The sequence below is a fragment of the Phycodurus eques genome, chromosome 16 (genome assembly GCF_024500275.1).
Source record: "Phycodurus eques isolate BA_2022a chromosome 16, UOR_Pequ_1.1, whole genome shotgun sequence".
NCBI classification, from domain to species: Eukaryota; Metazoa; Chordata; class Actinopteri; order Syngnathiformes; family Syngnathidae; genus Phycodurus; species Phycodurus eques.
The window spans coordinates 8552575-8569360 of NC_084540.1; the positions used below are offsets into that span (position 1 = coordinate 8552575).

The following is a 16786-nucleotide window of genomic DNA, read 5'->3' on the forward strand; positions in this document are numbered from 1 at the left end:
TGAAGACCAAAGCTATTGCTACTCGAACAGATTCAAAAATGAAATGTAAAAATAACTGCAGAAATGTTATTTGACATCTAAAGTGTTTGCTTCTATCTCAGCTTAGCAACATTAAACAATTCTCTAAATAAGGCCATGGATGGGGAATCTGTTGCTGGCATCGTTAATGCTCCGTGGTTCATGTTCCTCCTTGTTACTGCTATCCTTGTGTTTTTCCACCTAAGTCCAAGATCACAATTAATCAAGATCTCAGCCGCAATTGACTTTACCTCTCTCTAGTTACGCCTTTTGTTTTGACATTGTGTCCTCAGAGGTTGAAAAAAAGTAACAAGCCTATTTTGACAGGAGTAGAAAGTACAGATATGTTTTTAGATGTAAGGAAGTAAAAGTAAAAAGCAGGCATACAAATAAATACTCAAGTACAGATACCTGAATTTATAGTAAAGTAACAATGTATTTGTACTTTGTTACTTCCCAGTCCCACCACTGAATCGCCTCCATACATAAGAGCAAACCTTCTGGCCATATGCGCATATAGATGTTCCTTTATGGGGGACCTGCACTATCTGAGCAATTTCTGCAGGCTAACCTCATGTCATCACCAGTGCAATATAGTGATATATAAAACAACCCAGGAATCAGCCAGAAAGGATGATGCGACGGGAATGGCCTGTGGTCTCCACCTGCAAAACCATTACACCAAAACCATTAGGCTAAGGGAGTAAATAAAGTGTGTTGGATGAAGTGTTGATTCAGATGTATAACTCATGTCTGGTGTTTACGTGATGTGCTCCATAGTGACTCGTAATTTTAAGTTAAAGATAATTTCCACAGAGTTTTAATGTAACATTTCCCTGCTGCACGCCAGTCAAGCCAAGTCAAAGGATTTCTGAATTTACAATACCAAGGAAGCAAAGACAATATTTTGCCGCCCCCTAGTGTACACAGAAACCACCCAAAAATGGAAGTCCAAAATTCATTGTCTGAAACGGAAATCACATTTATTGTTTTGTTCTGGAGTTGATTCACCTAAAACTGTACAGTACAGTTGTTTTCTCCCTCAAAAATCTTTTTATCTTCTGCTGTCACTGTTATCTCTTTTGTCTGTTTGTACACACATCTTTTTTGTTTTTTAAAGGGGAACACTAAGGCTCACACAGTGACGCAAGAGTGCAAAGTAGTCCCATTTAAAAGCTTCTGTGGTTGCATTGATCCACGGTAAAATTAAAATATAAAGTTTTCCTCACCTTCAATCACACAGCGACATTCTGACCAGCACCAACAGTTGCTGCGACTAACAGATTAAAAATTTAGAAATGTTCTAAGATTCACTTTGCAGGACTGCAAGTACAGAAAATGCACAGGGAAAGAATATACATAGAACTAGAGGCTGAAATTAAATCACAATGAAGGAAGTAAGATCACTTCTTTTTTCAACTACTTGGCTAATATATGGAACAAAAACAAACGCAACACTTTTGTTTTTGCTCTCTTTTTTCATGAGCTGATCTCAAAAGATTTTAAGAGTTCAGCTCATGAAAAATGGGAGAAAAAAACAAGTGTTCGTTTAAATTTTTGTTCAGCGGAAAAATTGCTAACAGCTCTACTAGTGTCAACAACTTCTTAAGTACATGGAGTTATATAGTGTGTATCTAAATTCCATACACAGGGAAGGGGATCGTTTGAAGCAAACAGTCATGTTTAACATGGGCAACACTGGAACGAACTTTAAAAGTTTCAGCCTACTTATGTTTATGCTTCAGTTTTGCATTGATATAAGCACACTGAAGCAACTTTGAAGGACTAAAGCCCAAAGTTGGACGAATTTCTGTTTGGACTGTGAGCTGAGAGTTCTCCAGAGCTCTGGCTTGGAATGAAGTTTGGTTTATGTTCATGTTTGAACTGGAATCGTCTCCTGTTAACATGAATCCCATGGTGTCTCACTAGGAGGCTGCGTCCTTCAAACGAAGAAGCCGGTAGGCTGCATGTAAGTCGGATGCGGGTCACCGCTGTTCAGTCCATTATTCGGTGAGGAGCCTCGTCGAACTCTAATACTTCTTCCGTCTTCAGGTCCAATGCAAACATCTTTTACAGAGGCAAGACAAGGAAGTAAACAGACTCTTTGGCACAACCAAAACGCCAATGCATATACTGCACGTCCTGATCACACGACATACAATCAGGAGGCCACATAAGTCACAAAGATGTCCGATCAAGCAGTTTTTACTTCAGTCTTTTTTTCATTAAAAACAAAAGCAAATTTGTAATGTTCACCAACTGGCCACAGCATTGTAACCAGCCGCACGATCTAAAGAGAGCCAATAAAAGAGGTGTATCAAATATGCTGACTTAAAAAAAAAAACACTTTAGATTGACACCATCTGAATGGTATTAGGTCAACTATATATATATATATATATATATATATATATATATATATATATATACACACACACACACACACACATAGTGGGGCAAAACCGTATTTAGTCAGCCACCAAATGTGCAAGTTCTCCCACTGAAAAAGATGAGAAAGGCCTGTAATAGTCCTCATAGGTATACCTCACCTATGAGAGACAAAATGAGAAAGAAAATCCAGAAAATCACATTGTCTGATTTTTTAGAGAATTTATTAGCAAATTACGGTTGAAAAGTATTTGGTCAATAACAAAAGTTCATCTCAATACTTTGCTATATACCCTTTGTTGGCAATGACAGAGGTCAAATGCTTTCTGTAAGTCCTCACAAGGTTTTCACACACTGTTGCTGGTATTTTGGCCCATTCCTCCACGCAGGTCTCCTTCCTCTAGAGCAGTGATGTTTTGGGGCTGTCGCTGGGCAACACTGACTTTCAACTCCCTCCAAAGATTTTCTATGGGGTTGAGATCTGGCGACTGGCTAGGCCACTCCAGGACCTTGAAATGCTTCTTACGAAGGCACTCCTTCATTACCCGGGCGGTGTGTTTGGGATCATTGTCTTGCTGAAAGACCGAGCCATGTTTCATCTTCAATGCCCTTGCTGATGGAAGGACGTTTTCACTCAAAATCTCACGATACATGGCCCCATTCATTCTTTCCTTTACACGGATCAGTCATCCTGGTCTCTTTGCAGAAAAACAGCCCCATAGCACGATGTTTCCACCTCCATGCTTCACAGAAGGTATGGTGTTCTTTGGATGCAACTCAGCATTATTTCTCCACCAAACACGACAAGTTGAGTTGTTATCAAAAAGTTGTATTTTGGTTTCATCTGACCATATGACATTCTCCCAATCCTCTTCTGGATCATCCAAATGGTCTCTAACAAACTTCAGACGGCCCTGGACAAGTACTGGCTTAAGCAGGGGGACACGTCTGGCACTGCAGGATTTGAGTCCCTGGCGGCATACTGTGTTACTGATGGTAGCCTTTGTTACTTTGGTCCCAGGTCTCTGGAGGTCATTTACTAGGTCCCCCCGTGTGGTTCTGGGATTTTTGCTCACCGTTCTTGTGATCATTATGACCCCACGGGTTGAGACCTTGCGTGGAGCCCCAGATCGAGGGAGATTATCAGTGGTCTTGTATCTCTTCCATTTTCTAATAATTGCTCCCACAGTTGATTTCTTCACACCAAGCTGCTTATCTATTGCAGATTCACTTTTCCCAGCCTGGTGCAGGTCTACAATTTTGTTTCTGGTGTCCTTTGACAGCTCTTTGGTCTTGGCCATAGTGGAGTTTGGAGTCTGACTGTTTAAGGTTGTTGACAGGTGTCTTTTATACTGATAACGAGTTAAAACAGGTGCCATTAATACAGGTAATGAGTGAAGGACAGCGGAGTCTCTTAAAGAAGAAGTTACAGGTCTGTGAGAGCCAGAAATCTTGCTTGTTTGTCGGTGACCAAATACTTATTTTCTACCATAATTTGCTCATAAATTCTTTAAAAATCAGACAGTGTGATTTTCTGGATTTTTTTTCTTTAAATGTTGTCTCTCATTGGTGACGGATACCTGTGATGAAATTTACAGGCCTCTCTCATCTTTTTCAGTGGGAGAACTTGCACAATTGGTGGCTGACTAAATACGTTTTGACCCCACTGTGTGTGTTTATATATATATTCATTCATTCATTCATCTTCCGTACCGCATATATGTGTGTGTGTGTGTATATATATATATATATATATATATATATATATATATATATATATATATATATATATGTGTGTACACACACACACACACATCATTGCCACCGTAGTTTGCTGTTATTAACAACTGTACTGCATCATACTGAGAGCTGTCCCTAATATTCGGGCTATCTTGGTTAGCTACAGTAAATGAGATTCAAAATATTAGACACAGCTCATCAGCAAATGTAGTTTGACAACACTTCAATCTACAACCACATTAATACAAATTATAGTGTGTCATTCAAAATAGAGCATTATTACAATTAGGCTACAATAAGGCTTTTGTCTTTTTGTCTTGGATCTCAGTAGATTGTGCAGGTGTACTGTACCTAACATTGTGGCTGGTCAGTGTATGAATACACACACAAGCACGCGCACACGCGCGCACGCGCACGCACACACACACACACACACACACACACACACAAACACACTGCACTCGTGTAAATGTGTACAGTTTACCAAACAATCTAAAATTCTACTTAAGCTTTTACAATGAGCTAGTTTGCCACATTCAGGCGCATAATAAATAAATAATTATTTGGGTTATATTAAAAAAGGCAATAAGAAGACGCTAACACTGTGAATGAAGGGTTAACTTTAAAAATGTGTAACCAATATGTAATGGATAGTTTTTTATAAGGCCCCCAAATCTATAGGGGCATAATGAAAAAGATCTGCACAGCAGCAGTGGAATATCAGTGGTATAACATGGGACATATTTTTGAGTAATAAATTTGTGTATATAAAACAAAGGTATGGACAAGTGCTTTATGCTACATTCAAGCAAAATCTATATTTTGGGGTCCGTATTATATTGAGTTGATTTCCCTTTTTGGGTGTGCTTCCACTTCTTGCTCCTTTAAACAAAGATACATTATTCACAATTTCACCCGATCAAATTATTTTCATAAGTGCTCAGTGTCAATGTCAAAAGTGCCATGTCTGTTTTAACACTAAGTGTTAAGGTGTGTTTAAAGTCTCCATTGCAAGACTCACTGGATTAAGAAATCTCTCTCTAGTTTCAGTCAGGATCTTTGAGTGAGACCAGTGCTGCCAGCACGCTCTCTGTGAGAGTGTGCTGGTAGAAATGGTTCTGACCATCCAGGTGGCACAAAGTGTATAAGAATAAGAGAGCCGGAGCGTGATAAGAGGTGCATTAAACTCTTAAGCCACCCGATAAATGGGTTCTGGGGTACAGCAATGGTCCACGTCAACACCTGGACATTCGATATAAACAAGGCATAACAGTAGTTCATCTCGCCGTACAACCTTGGCTGCAAATCGCCCTTAAGCCAGGAGAGTTTCGTTCCCATGGTAACAAGACTTTGTAACAGTCTAAAAAGCTGCTTCAAAAGGTGCTCGTGGCTCAGAGGGCTCTTTGGCCTTCACCAAATGTTGAAGGAGAGTGTTCCCTCCAAAGGAAACAGACAGATGGACTAAAAGAAACTGAAAAGGCAGTAAAATAATAAAAGAAGAGGGGAAGGGGAACAAGGTAGTGAGAGATGATCTTACACGACCTGGGCAGGGAGGGGAATGGGAGCTGGGGTGAGCAATTCCTCTGAGATCTTGACTATCTCAGTGACACAAGGAGCAAGTTCTGCTGGAGGCTCAGGTGAGTGGCTGTTGGCAGCGAGGGAGCAAGTCATGGTGGGGGCGAGGGAGGTCGTTGAGGAGGTGCTGGCGGCGGAGCCCTGGTGGACTGGGGCCGGATTATCGGCCGCAACTTCAGCACAGGCTGCTTTGGATTCAACAGGCATGCTGTAGTTCATCTTGAGAATGTGTTGCTGGAGGTGCCTGATCCAGTCCTCTTGCACCGAGAGCGGACCGTGGAACTCCACCTCGCAGAATCTGAGAGAGCAAAAGGATTTAGGTGACCTGGGATAATAACACCTACAACACAAACTAAGGATGCTCCATTTGGGACATGTTCATACTAACGGTTTGGTTATCTGGTCTGAACCAAAGCAGAAAAATGTTACATCACAAATGCTGGTTCACTAGCGTTCACACTGATGCTTTTAACATTGGACCAGGAAGAAGCAAGACTCACAAACCAATTGGATAGCCTTTGTGACCCAAACGAGAATAAAAATGTTTTTTCATTTGTTATGATGTCATAATCAGCTTCTAAAATAAATTTTAATCGAAAAATAACCAGGAGTAGCATTGCTGCACACACAGATTGAGATATGTTGCAAGGTAGTTTTGACATTTGTAAATACAGTGAAGCCCCGAATGTTCGAGGTTCAGTATTTGCGAATTCGCCTATTTTCTGATTTATTTTTTGGGGAGCCTGTTCTCCATTATTCACTGAAAAAAAAAAAAAAAAAAAATCACCTATTTGCTGTTTTTGTGCTTAGGCCATCTGGTGGTAGCTTTGTACCAAAGAAACATTTTGAAATGAGCTGAGGCGCTTCTTTCGGGCAAAGCAGTCTTTTGCCGCCATCTTATGGCATCTATAGGCAATTACAAACCCTTACACTTTAATATAAACACTGGTCTGTCTGTGTCTTTGGTCAATTTAACATTCACACTTTGCTTGACCTGATCTGAACCAGCAGCATGGTGAAGTCATCGTTAGCAAATTTGCTCCAAAGTCGTGTGGTTGTGGGCTTGCATCTCGGCTCAGGCCTCCTGTGTAGAGTTTGAATGTATTCTCTCCTGGCTTGCATGCGTTTACTTTTAGAATAAATGAAGACTATAATTTGCCCATGGTTGTGAATGCGAAAGGTATTTGTGTCGTATGTGCCCTGTGATTGACTGATGACCATGTCAGGCTGTACACTGACTCTCACATTAATTCAGCTGGGAAAGTCTCCAGCTCACCCGTGACCCTAATGAGGACAGGAAAGGGGAAAAAAAGAAACTGAATGGATAGATAGTATGAACTTCACCAATTTGTTTACAATTTGACAAGAGACCTTTTTTTTGTGTTCACATATATGCACTTGATCTAACAAACCACACTATCGGAGTAACTGCACGAGAGCCTGTTTAAATTGGGGGGGAAACTGCCAACTGTGTACCTATTTAGAGCAGGAGGCATGCCATAACTCTCATTCCCAACAGATAACGACTGTTAGAGCCTCGGTGATAAGATTCTGCAACTGGGACTTGTCACTCACCGGCACTTCAGGGTGTAGAACTTGCCCACCAGCTTAACCAGGGGGTAGGCGGGTGGCTTTGGCACTAAAGCAGGGACTGTGCTTGTGCGTAGGGGCTTTGGGGGGCCACTGTCCCTCTCAGTTCCCTCGACGCTGGATGGGTGCTTCAGGGGCCGACGCTCAAAACCTTTGAGGAGGGGACACTTATTAATAACACTTATTTTTAAAACCATTATATCATTATGACATACTGTAGTTGCAGCTGTCTTTCTGATACCATAAGAGTACTTTTAAATAATTATTGCATATTTTATTTAGTTATTGTTGTACAGTAGACAATGGACTATCACTACAGGTTCACAAGATGGCATCAAATGAATATGCCTTGGCAGAGGTAATAACGATGGGAGCCATCCAGTATTTCGTGACCTTTCGTTTTGGTATGTGACTGTACAAGAAGAGCTTTAACAAAAATAAAACGTGTTAGGTTTTCTTCCAATTGTCACACAGAGTGGCCTGAGGTGTATCTAGCTCCACCGTTATGTTACCAAACTACTCAAGATGGTACCCCAATGACGGGTGCAAAAAGTGGTAAAGGTGACAAAAGTGGCACATTATTTTGGTTCCCTTTACAACTTATGCCAATGGAAAAAATAATTGCGTACCATTATGAGCTGCTTTCCCAGAATGGGGTTGAAAAAATATATAATTTTGCATTGAGTGGGCAACAGTAGCCTGATTTTCAGTGGAAATTTAGTTTATGAATTTTGCAAATATAATTGTACAATTGCATGTGAATAAATAAGAATGAATGAGGATTAGTTTCAGGTCATTTGCAGTATACAAAGTGTATCATATGCAAATAATAATGGCCATTACCTTTGACAAGTAAATATGCAAACAGCATTTTCTTGAATGCCTTTAACTAATTTTTACCAATAAGAAAAATGAAATATCAAATAAAACAAACATCAGAATGACAATAGTACTATAGTATTTATGTTTTCCATGTTTCAATATTAAGGAGGGATGCAGTGTGCATGCAGGTGGGTGTGGCTTCAAAGGGATTCTGAGACTGAAGGAGAAAGTCAACTGTTTTAACCAAGTTTATGATTCAAGATGTTTTTCTGTAATCCTGTCAAATTGATTCTGATTCTGAAATTTAGCAGACATTAAAATTAATTCTTATATATATCCCTGTTAATGGCTACTGTATATAAAGTGTAAAAGATCTGGTATCTTTACTTCCTGTAGCCTTGACAAGCATAAAGATACATTTGATTTATTGTGAAGGTGTATTCATATCCTTTTCCCCACAACTACAACACACAGCTAACCCCAAGTAACTTTTAAAGCAAACACTGGTACTGTGTTGGTAATCTTATCTACCATCTATTAATGTCCTTTGCGTAAGTCAAAGAGCAATGACTCATAATGCAGACAAACATAGTTGACACAACTATTGTTCATTCATTCCAGTGTTTGGATAAAGCACTTAAGGGGGCATTAGAAGTAGCATTTGATTAATATTTCGGGACTAGGATTGTTTTATTATAATATTATTATTACTCTGCAATACAGATTCCTTGATAGTGTTTTTGTTGTTGTTTTTACAAACATAAGAAGGCCAAAATGTAGCAAACACCTGCCACTTCTTTTAACAAAACTCTTGCAATAGATCTTATCAGATTGCGTAGGTTTATCTAACAATGCCGGTGAAAGAATCTTGCATGAAATGGTGTGTAGAAAAACAGAAAAAAAAACGTTTACACTGCTGGCTAAACACCTTTTCCTGGTCCCTGTTCTATATAAACAACACAAACATGGAATAGGGAGAGCATGTTGTGCCGACAATATTCTGTCCTCAGAAGCAGTATCTGAGCCACACAGAGGGAATGTAAAAGTAAATGCTTGAATGGCGGGATGTGTCTGTGAAGTTTCACTCACAACACTCAATTAATCTGCAAGGTCTCTGGAGACTTAAAGATGCCTAGTTTAAAACTTCTTAAGACCACCTGTGTCAATTTTAACAACTCACAGTCACTAAATATGACCACCAGGAGTAGGAAATATGGGCTCAATATTATACCACAATTGTGTCGTCGGGTTCTGTTTGTGTATTTTCCGTCAGTTGGTTCCTCCGTGTTTTTTCTTGTTTCCTTTAGGTGGCGCACTCATCTGGGTGGCGTGAGCAAGGAGGTGCGGACCTGAGAGCTATTGGTAATCAGCTCACAGTTCTGAACTCTGCACCCACATCAGGAAGATGCCAGATTGTTCTTTTTGTTCCTTTGTTCTTGCCATTTGCTGTGCTCCATGCTATCTTGTGCTCCCATTGACGTTTCCTGTTAGTTGGATGTTTTTTTTGTGCTCCTTGTTTTTCACTGTAAATTCTGGCATTTTTTAATCATTAATCTATAATTGTAATTGTTAATAAATTATGGTTTCATTATTTCTTATTTATATGTATTTACTGCGTCAACCTTATAAAGCAGTTGCAGCCTGAATCAAAGAGGATGAGATCTCATTGTGGCATCATCAAAAATATCTGTCTTTGGATTAATTAGCATTTACCGATTCTGCTTTCAACTGTATTAAAGAAAGCAAGTCTATTAAATCAGATTCATCAGATCTCAAAAGTCAAAATCAAAACTCGATCACCACTCTATTTTACAAACAAACAATTAACATGACTGATCGATTGGATCGGATAGTTTATGCATGGACAATAGTACGGTATATATTTATTATACTAATGTACTTTTAAATTTATAGGGCCCTGTACTCAGGTGACATATGAACTAATTTCTGGATCCGGACTGTGTTCTGTATTATTTTTAATACAGAATCTTATTAATTTGCCTATTTTGCTGTTCAAAGTTGGTTACTCTCCACTATAACGCGGTTCCAGCCAGACCTACAGTATGTGACAAGTGTATTGAATCCCTCAGTCACTTTATTTCAGTGTTTTGTGACTACATGTGACGGTAGCTTAGCAATTAGCATGGCTTTTCCATCTTTCTCCTCTTAATTACTCCTCGTGATAACGACACTTGTCACAAGTGTAGCTTATTTGCTGCCGTGGAGGCGATGATAAGTGACTTATGCTGCGTTGACAGCGAACGCGAAGCAAGCTTTTGCCTCCTTCGGCTCGGCATCGTATTTCGCCACGTTAGCTAGCCATAGGCAGCTGTAGCTCGTCTGTAGCTGGGGCAGTGAGAAATACTGTGCACCAAGCATTTCTCCTGTAGTACCATAACATCGGAAAGTACTGTTTAATGTGGATGTGCCTTTTTAAAAAAACAAACAATATAGTGGACACAAGCACGCGAGCATCTTTTTTCAGTAGTTTCATTTCTCTGACAAGTCGGCTGAAAATGCACAATGCCGTTTTCGGTCACCGAAATTTGGGTGTATCCCGAGTTCAAAGCAATGTTTCTGTCTTGACAATTATTTTATGGCACACTAGAGGCTGGCTCTGATGTTATCACAAATCTAATTATCTGAGTGAAGGATGCTGTTTTGCTGTATACAGTAAAAGTGCATGGACTTGCAGCAAAATCCCACCTTCACTGGGTTTTGTGTAAAAGGCAAAGGTGGATATTTTGTGCTAGGCAACATTCTAGGCTATCAAACACGCACTCAAAATGAAGCAAAATTTCCTGTACCTCTTGGTAGACGAACATTGAGTTCACTGCGAGCCACCTGTGCTTGAACTGGGAGGCTACTGACAAGCTGCGAGGGGCTGGGACTGCTGCTGTTAGGCCTGATGTGAGGGCCCCGAGGGTTAGGACCTGCTTCATCCTGTGAAGCCTTGACAGAGCGCTGGCTTAGATCACGGCTCAGCGGGCGCACCAGGTTCACCGCCAAAGCAGAAGACCATTGGGAGAAGGATGAAGATGATGAAGAGGAGGCCTTTTGTGAGGAGAAGGGGAAGCTATGATCTGAATCTGTCGATGCAGGGAGAGGTGAGCTGCTCTTCTGCAAGATGAGAGAAAGAAAGTTATCTAATCAGCAGTTTATGGACGTTATACATTGAACAACTTTGGGGGGAAAAAACAAAAACAACCAATAACAATCCAGTATACAGTGAAAACCCACTATACATCCATCCATCCATTTTCAACACTGCTTATCCTGGTTAGGGTCGCGGGGCGCCGGAGCCTATCCCAGCGGACTTCGGCGGACTACACCCTGAACTGGTCGCCAGTCAGTCGCAGGGCACATATAGACACGGACAACCATTCATACTCACATTCACACCGTCACTGAATGGTAACTGAACCCACGCTGCCCACACCAAAGTCAGGCAAGTGTACCACTACACCATCAGTGACTCCCCACTATACAGTATCTGCTATGTCACTGATTTTTTAAGCGACTGTTTATATGAGTTTTTTACAATATAAAGGCAAGTCCGAATTTAGAGTTGTTGTGCTTTGACTGGATGTCAACTGGATGACTGGATGTTTTTTCTGCTTTGACTGGATGTCTACTGGATGAGATGAGGCATAATTAACAGCAAGAAGAAGAGGCAGAAAGATCCCCCAACTCTCAGGTCTCGTAATAGTCATTCTCAAAGAGCAGAGAAAATACCGGTATATGCCTCAGAGTGTTGTTGTATGCTCTGTTGGTACTGTATGTGGTGCTACACCCATCCATCCAATTTCAACACCACTTATCCTGGTTAGGGTTGTGGGGCGCTGGAGACTATCCCAGCTGACTTTGGGCGAAAGGCGGACTACACCCTGAACAGGTCGCCAGTCAGTTGCAGGGCACATATAGACACGGACAATCATCCGCACTCAAATTCACACCGTCACTGAGTGAGAACTGAACCCACGCTGCCCGCACCAAAGTCAGGCGAGTCTACCACTACACCATCAGTGACCATTGCTAGACCGTGTGTGTTAAAGTTGCAGTTCTTCAAAGGCTTACAATTGTAACATCTATGCTAATTTCAAGTAGCCCATCTATAGCGTTTTGCATATTTGTCAGCATTAAGACAGCAGACTTGTTAGATCGAATTACCTGTAGATGGTTTGGTTGAACATTTTGGCGTTTAAATATGCAATGATTAAGTCACTTTTGTTTTTATGCATCAGTTTTAGAGTAAACTTTAACTGGGAGTGACAAAGCTTTGAAACTCTGACTCTTATTTGAATTAGCTACTTTGTAAGGTAGAGTGAAAACAAGTGCTTCTGTCATAAACGAAACAGAGGATAGGACCCAAAAATGCACGACTCCAAAACAAATGGACAGTTTCAAAAAGAGAAGTTTAATATACGGGCAGAGGTGGGTACAGAGGCAGGCAATCCAAAAAAGGCAACAGTATCCAAAAACGTGAGGCAAAAAGGCAAGGTCGATAATCGGAACAGGCTCTAGTCTTACTGTGAGTCGGTGACGTGGAAACAAGGAATGCTGGAATACGACGACAAGGTGCAACGAACTGGTGACGAGAACGAATGAGACACGAGGTTAAATGCAAGGTGTAATTAGGGTGAACGAGGCACAGGTGGTGAAGATGCTCTCAGGAGCAGGTGTGTATGAAACAAGGGGAAGACAAAAACCGGAACACACACCCATGACAGCTACGGAATTCTTTAAAAAGCGTGTTTTATTAAGTTTAAATTGTGGGTGCGTCTAGACATAACTTATCCCCTGCAATAACTGTGGGTCACTGTAGTTCAGTTCTCCACAGTAAGCATTGCACAGTACCTGTATAACAATAACAATAGTAGCTGAATCACTTGAGTGAATACTGTGACATCAACAGCTCAGTAAAGTGTAAACAGTCAACAAATTTAAATGTATATGCAAATGTGCACAACAAAATATACAATGGCCAACAATGGGGAATATCCTGCATCGCTTCTTTTTTCTTCTTGGTATGTGGAATGGTTATTACAGTATTGATAGACAAGAGACTTTGTTCCAGAGAATGCACATTTACTTTTTTTTCTAATTACATTCCAGTTCTTCTAATTACATTCCTTGACTACTCAAAGCACGTACTACAGTTGTTCCTGCCCGACATTTTGGTGTTGCGGTGTTTTATTATTAGAACTGCAAATTTCTTTAGTTATATTTGGAAATGAAAATGCATGAGTACATTTAGTAAATAAAGTAAGTATCTTACTGAATTGAACCAAACCCTGCATGGTGGAAAACAAGGAGAGGGCACTGGAATTCTATTTGTCATATGAATGTCAACATCAGTGACTTTTGACTAGCATCCAGTCTTGTTTTTGAAAAAAGAGGGATTGGACAGTTTTTATTAACTATGAGGGGACCCCACCGCCACATTGTGCCTGGAAATAATTATGCTACCTGGAAAGGAAGTTGACCAACTGTGAACCTCTTATTCAGGAAATAAAAAGTAGATGTAGGCCCTGGAACAATCCTAATCGTTATGTTTTTGAGGGAAGGTCCTGCGTGCACCAAGTTCATATTGATAACAGGGCAAAAAAAATCAAACAGTTCCCAGTTGGGAACTGTTTGGCGTTAACAATTTTGGGCATAATTGCAGATAATACTGCTCTGTTGGACAAATCAGATTGACCTTCAACTGAACGTAAAGTATCATTTAAGTACAGTTTTTTTAAAATCCTTTTTATCCTCTTATTGCTATATTTAAGCACAGTGTTAATGTTCATCCATTCATTAATTTTCTTTTACCGCTCATCCTCACTAGGGTCGCGGGCTGCTGGAGCCTATCCCAGCTATCTTCGGGCGGGAGGCGGGGTACACCCTGAACCGGTTGGCAGCCAATCGCAGGGCACATAGAAACAAACAACCATTCGCACTCACATTCACACCTATGGGCAATTTAGAGTCTTCAATAAACCTACCACGCATGTTTTTGGGATGTGGGAGGAAACCGGAGTGCCCGGCGAAAAACCACCCAGGCACGGGGAGAACATGCAAACTCCACACAGGCGGGGCCGGGATTTGAACCCCGGTCCCCAGAACTGTGAGGCAGATGTGCTAACCAGTTCCACCGTGCCGGCTGTTAATGTTCTAACTTTGCATACTGTTACAGTGGCTTACAATACTTTAAATATACTTCTTCGGAATAAAACCGTGATTGTAGTATCTGGAGAGCTAAGCATTTTTTTTAGGTGGTACTTACTTGCTCTAAAAAAAAAAAAAAAAAACTTAAAAAAAAAAAGAGAATGACTCTTACGCCTATTTCTAACAAGCAGCACAGTTTGGTTCAGTTCTCAGTTTACAGGGCAATTTTTCATCGACTTTGCATCAATCTTTCTTCGGGGTACTAGTCACAATACTGCGGTAAGGCACTTGTGTAGGGGGGTGGGGCGAGACATGCTGCTGTGTGACTGGTCCACACAGGATGTTGCTTCTGTGTTGGTAGGAGCGAAACATTAAAAAAAAAAAAACGTGACATCTGCAGAGATGCCGAGGGTGTACCTGCCTGTCATAGTAAACAAAAAGCTGAGCCAAAAGGCGAATCTCTTGATTTACAGGCTCCTATCCTTGCATATAACTATGAAGTCTGTCCTGAAAAGGATGTCCCAGAAAGAAGCGTTGGAAATGAATTTTCTCTGTAGCTTGTCTGGACTCATTCTTAGAGAAAGATTGAGAAGCTTAGTCATCCGGGAGGGGCTCGGAGTAGAGCAGCTGCAATGCCACATCAAAAGGAGGGAGTTGATATAACAGTGTTACAGATACCTTCTGAATAGGGATCGGCATAAAAATCGATTCATTCATTCATTACGTTTCTTTCAATTTCTTTCAAGCAATTGAGGCGAAATGAAGTGCATTACCCTGTTGATTTAGTTTCAACTAATTTGCAATTTCATGAAAAACAACATTAGGTCACCTGTGAGCAATAGAGCTACATCCACTAAGACTTCCTCCAGGCAACATTAATTTGCTTAATAAGACACTGGCATCCAAAGAGGAGTCCGAAACATTCTCAGTAGGACTCTCCATGAAATAAAAGGCATTCACTGTATTCATTTTCGACTACTTATCCAGTTCACGGTTGCAAGTGAGCTAGGCTCTATCCCGGCAGACTTTTCAGCAAGAGGCAGCGTACACCGTGGACTAGTCGCCATTCAATCGCCATGTATAGACAAGCAAACATTTCCAATCACACCAATGGGAAATTTAAAGGTCCCATATTTTGGCTATTTAGATCTTCATAGAGTGAGTCTGTAACATGGACTTAGTATTCATCCATCCATCCATCCATTTTCTGTACCGCTTATCCTCTCTAGGGTAAAAAAAAAACACCTTGGTTTTGTCACACGACCTGCCGTGTCCAGAAAAGGCCCCTCTGACAGCTACTTTTGTTTGGCCCAGTTTTGTATCCACTTTGTCCATATTTGGCTAAGACTGCCCCCTTTGGTTGATTGGTTGCCTTCGTGTAGAAGATCCACTTGTGAGAGCACACGTATTTGTTATGTTGAAGAGCTGGCTCGGGGGCGGAGATATTTGCTAGTGCCCTACATAAGCTCAAGAAATTTGAATGACTTGATTTCAGGCCTATCAGCAGAAAAATGTATGTAACTCAGGAATGTGTGGACAATTTTAATTCGTATTTCACATGTTTACTTAGGCACCATAGATCCCATATAATATCCCAAATACAGTACTAGAAAAACTTGGTTTGTTAAAATATAGGACTTTTAAAGTCTTCAGTTAACCTAACACACATGTTTTCAATCTCTACACAGGAAACCAAACTCAGATTTAAACCCAGAACCTCTAGATTGTGAGGCAGATGTGCTAACCAAATGCTCCATGGCGCATTTGAATAACAACAATTAATAAATTCAAGGATAATAGATTTTTGCTATAAATGGTGAAAAACATTTCGTAAAATGCCCGGTTGAGGGTACTAGGCATGTGCACTTTATTATTATTTTCTTTTTTCTTTTTTTTTGCTGAAAGGTACTGTTGTCGAAGATTTTTTTGTAACAGAAAAAAAACATTTCAAAACATCCATCCATCCATTTTCTGAGCCGCTTCTCCTCACTAGGGTCACGGGCGTGCTGGAGCCTATCCCAGCTGTCATCGGGCAGGAGGCGGGGTACACCCTGAACTGGTTGCCAGCCAATCGCAGGGCACATACAAACAAACAACCATTCGCACTCACAGTCACACCTACGGGCAATTTAGAGTCTCTTATTAATGCATGTTTTTGGGATGTGGGAGGAAACCGGAGTGCCCGGAGAAAACCCACACAGGCACGGGGAGAACATGCAAACTCCACACAGGCGGGGCTGGGGATTGAACCCGGGTCCTCAGAACTGTGAGGCTGACGCTCTAACCAGTCGTCCACCGTGCCGCCCATTTCAAAACAATGAATAAAAATGATTTTATTGCAAAAGTTTTAGAACACCCTAATTTTTCAATTTTTTTTAAATTTGAAAGTAAAGTAGTTAGTCCAATGGGTAGCTTGAATTCGTACAAACTAAAATACCGGTTAGTGGTGAACTGCCAGTGGTTAAAAACAAACAGGTAAGGTTACCAAACCTAAAAAATT

General features: G+C 40.8%; 1 protein-coding gene across 4 annotated transcripts in view; it reads right to left on the reverse strand.

The window, feature by feature from the left end:
* Window positions 1-4075: 4075 nt before the first annotated feature.
* The window catches only part of wizb (WIZ zinc finger b), a 41505-nt gene continuing 28794 nt past the window's right edge, over window positions 4076-16786 (reverse strand). For all 4 annotated transcript variants that reach the window (XM_061701063.1, XM_061701065.1, XM_061701064.1 and 1 more), the window contains 3 exons: window positions 10941-11253; window positions 7297-7462; window positions 4076-6019 (listed from right to left, as the gene is read on the reverse strand). In XM_061701063.1, coding sequence (XP_061557047.1) covers window positions 5680-6019; window positions 7297-7462; window positions 10941-11253 — 819 coding nt within the window. In that variant the 3' untranslated portion in view covers window positions 4076-5679. The remainder of the gene's footprint in view (window positions 6020-7296; window positions 7463-10940; window positions 11254-16786) is intronic.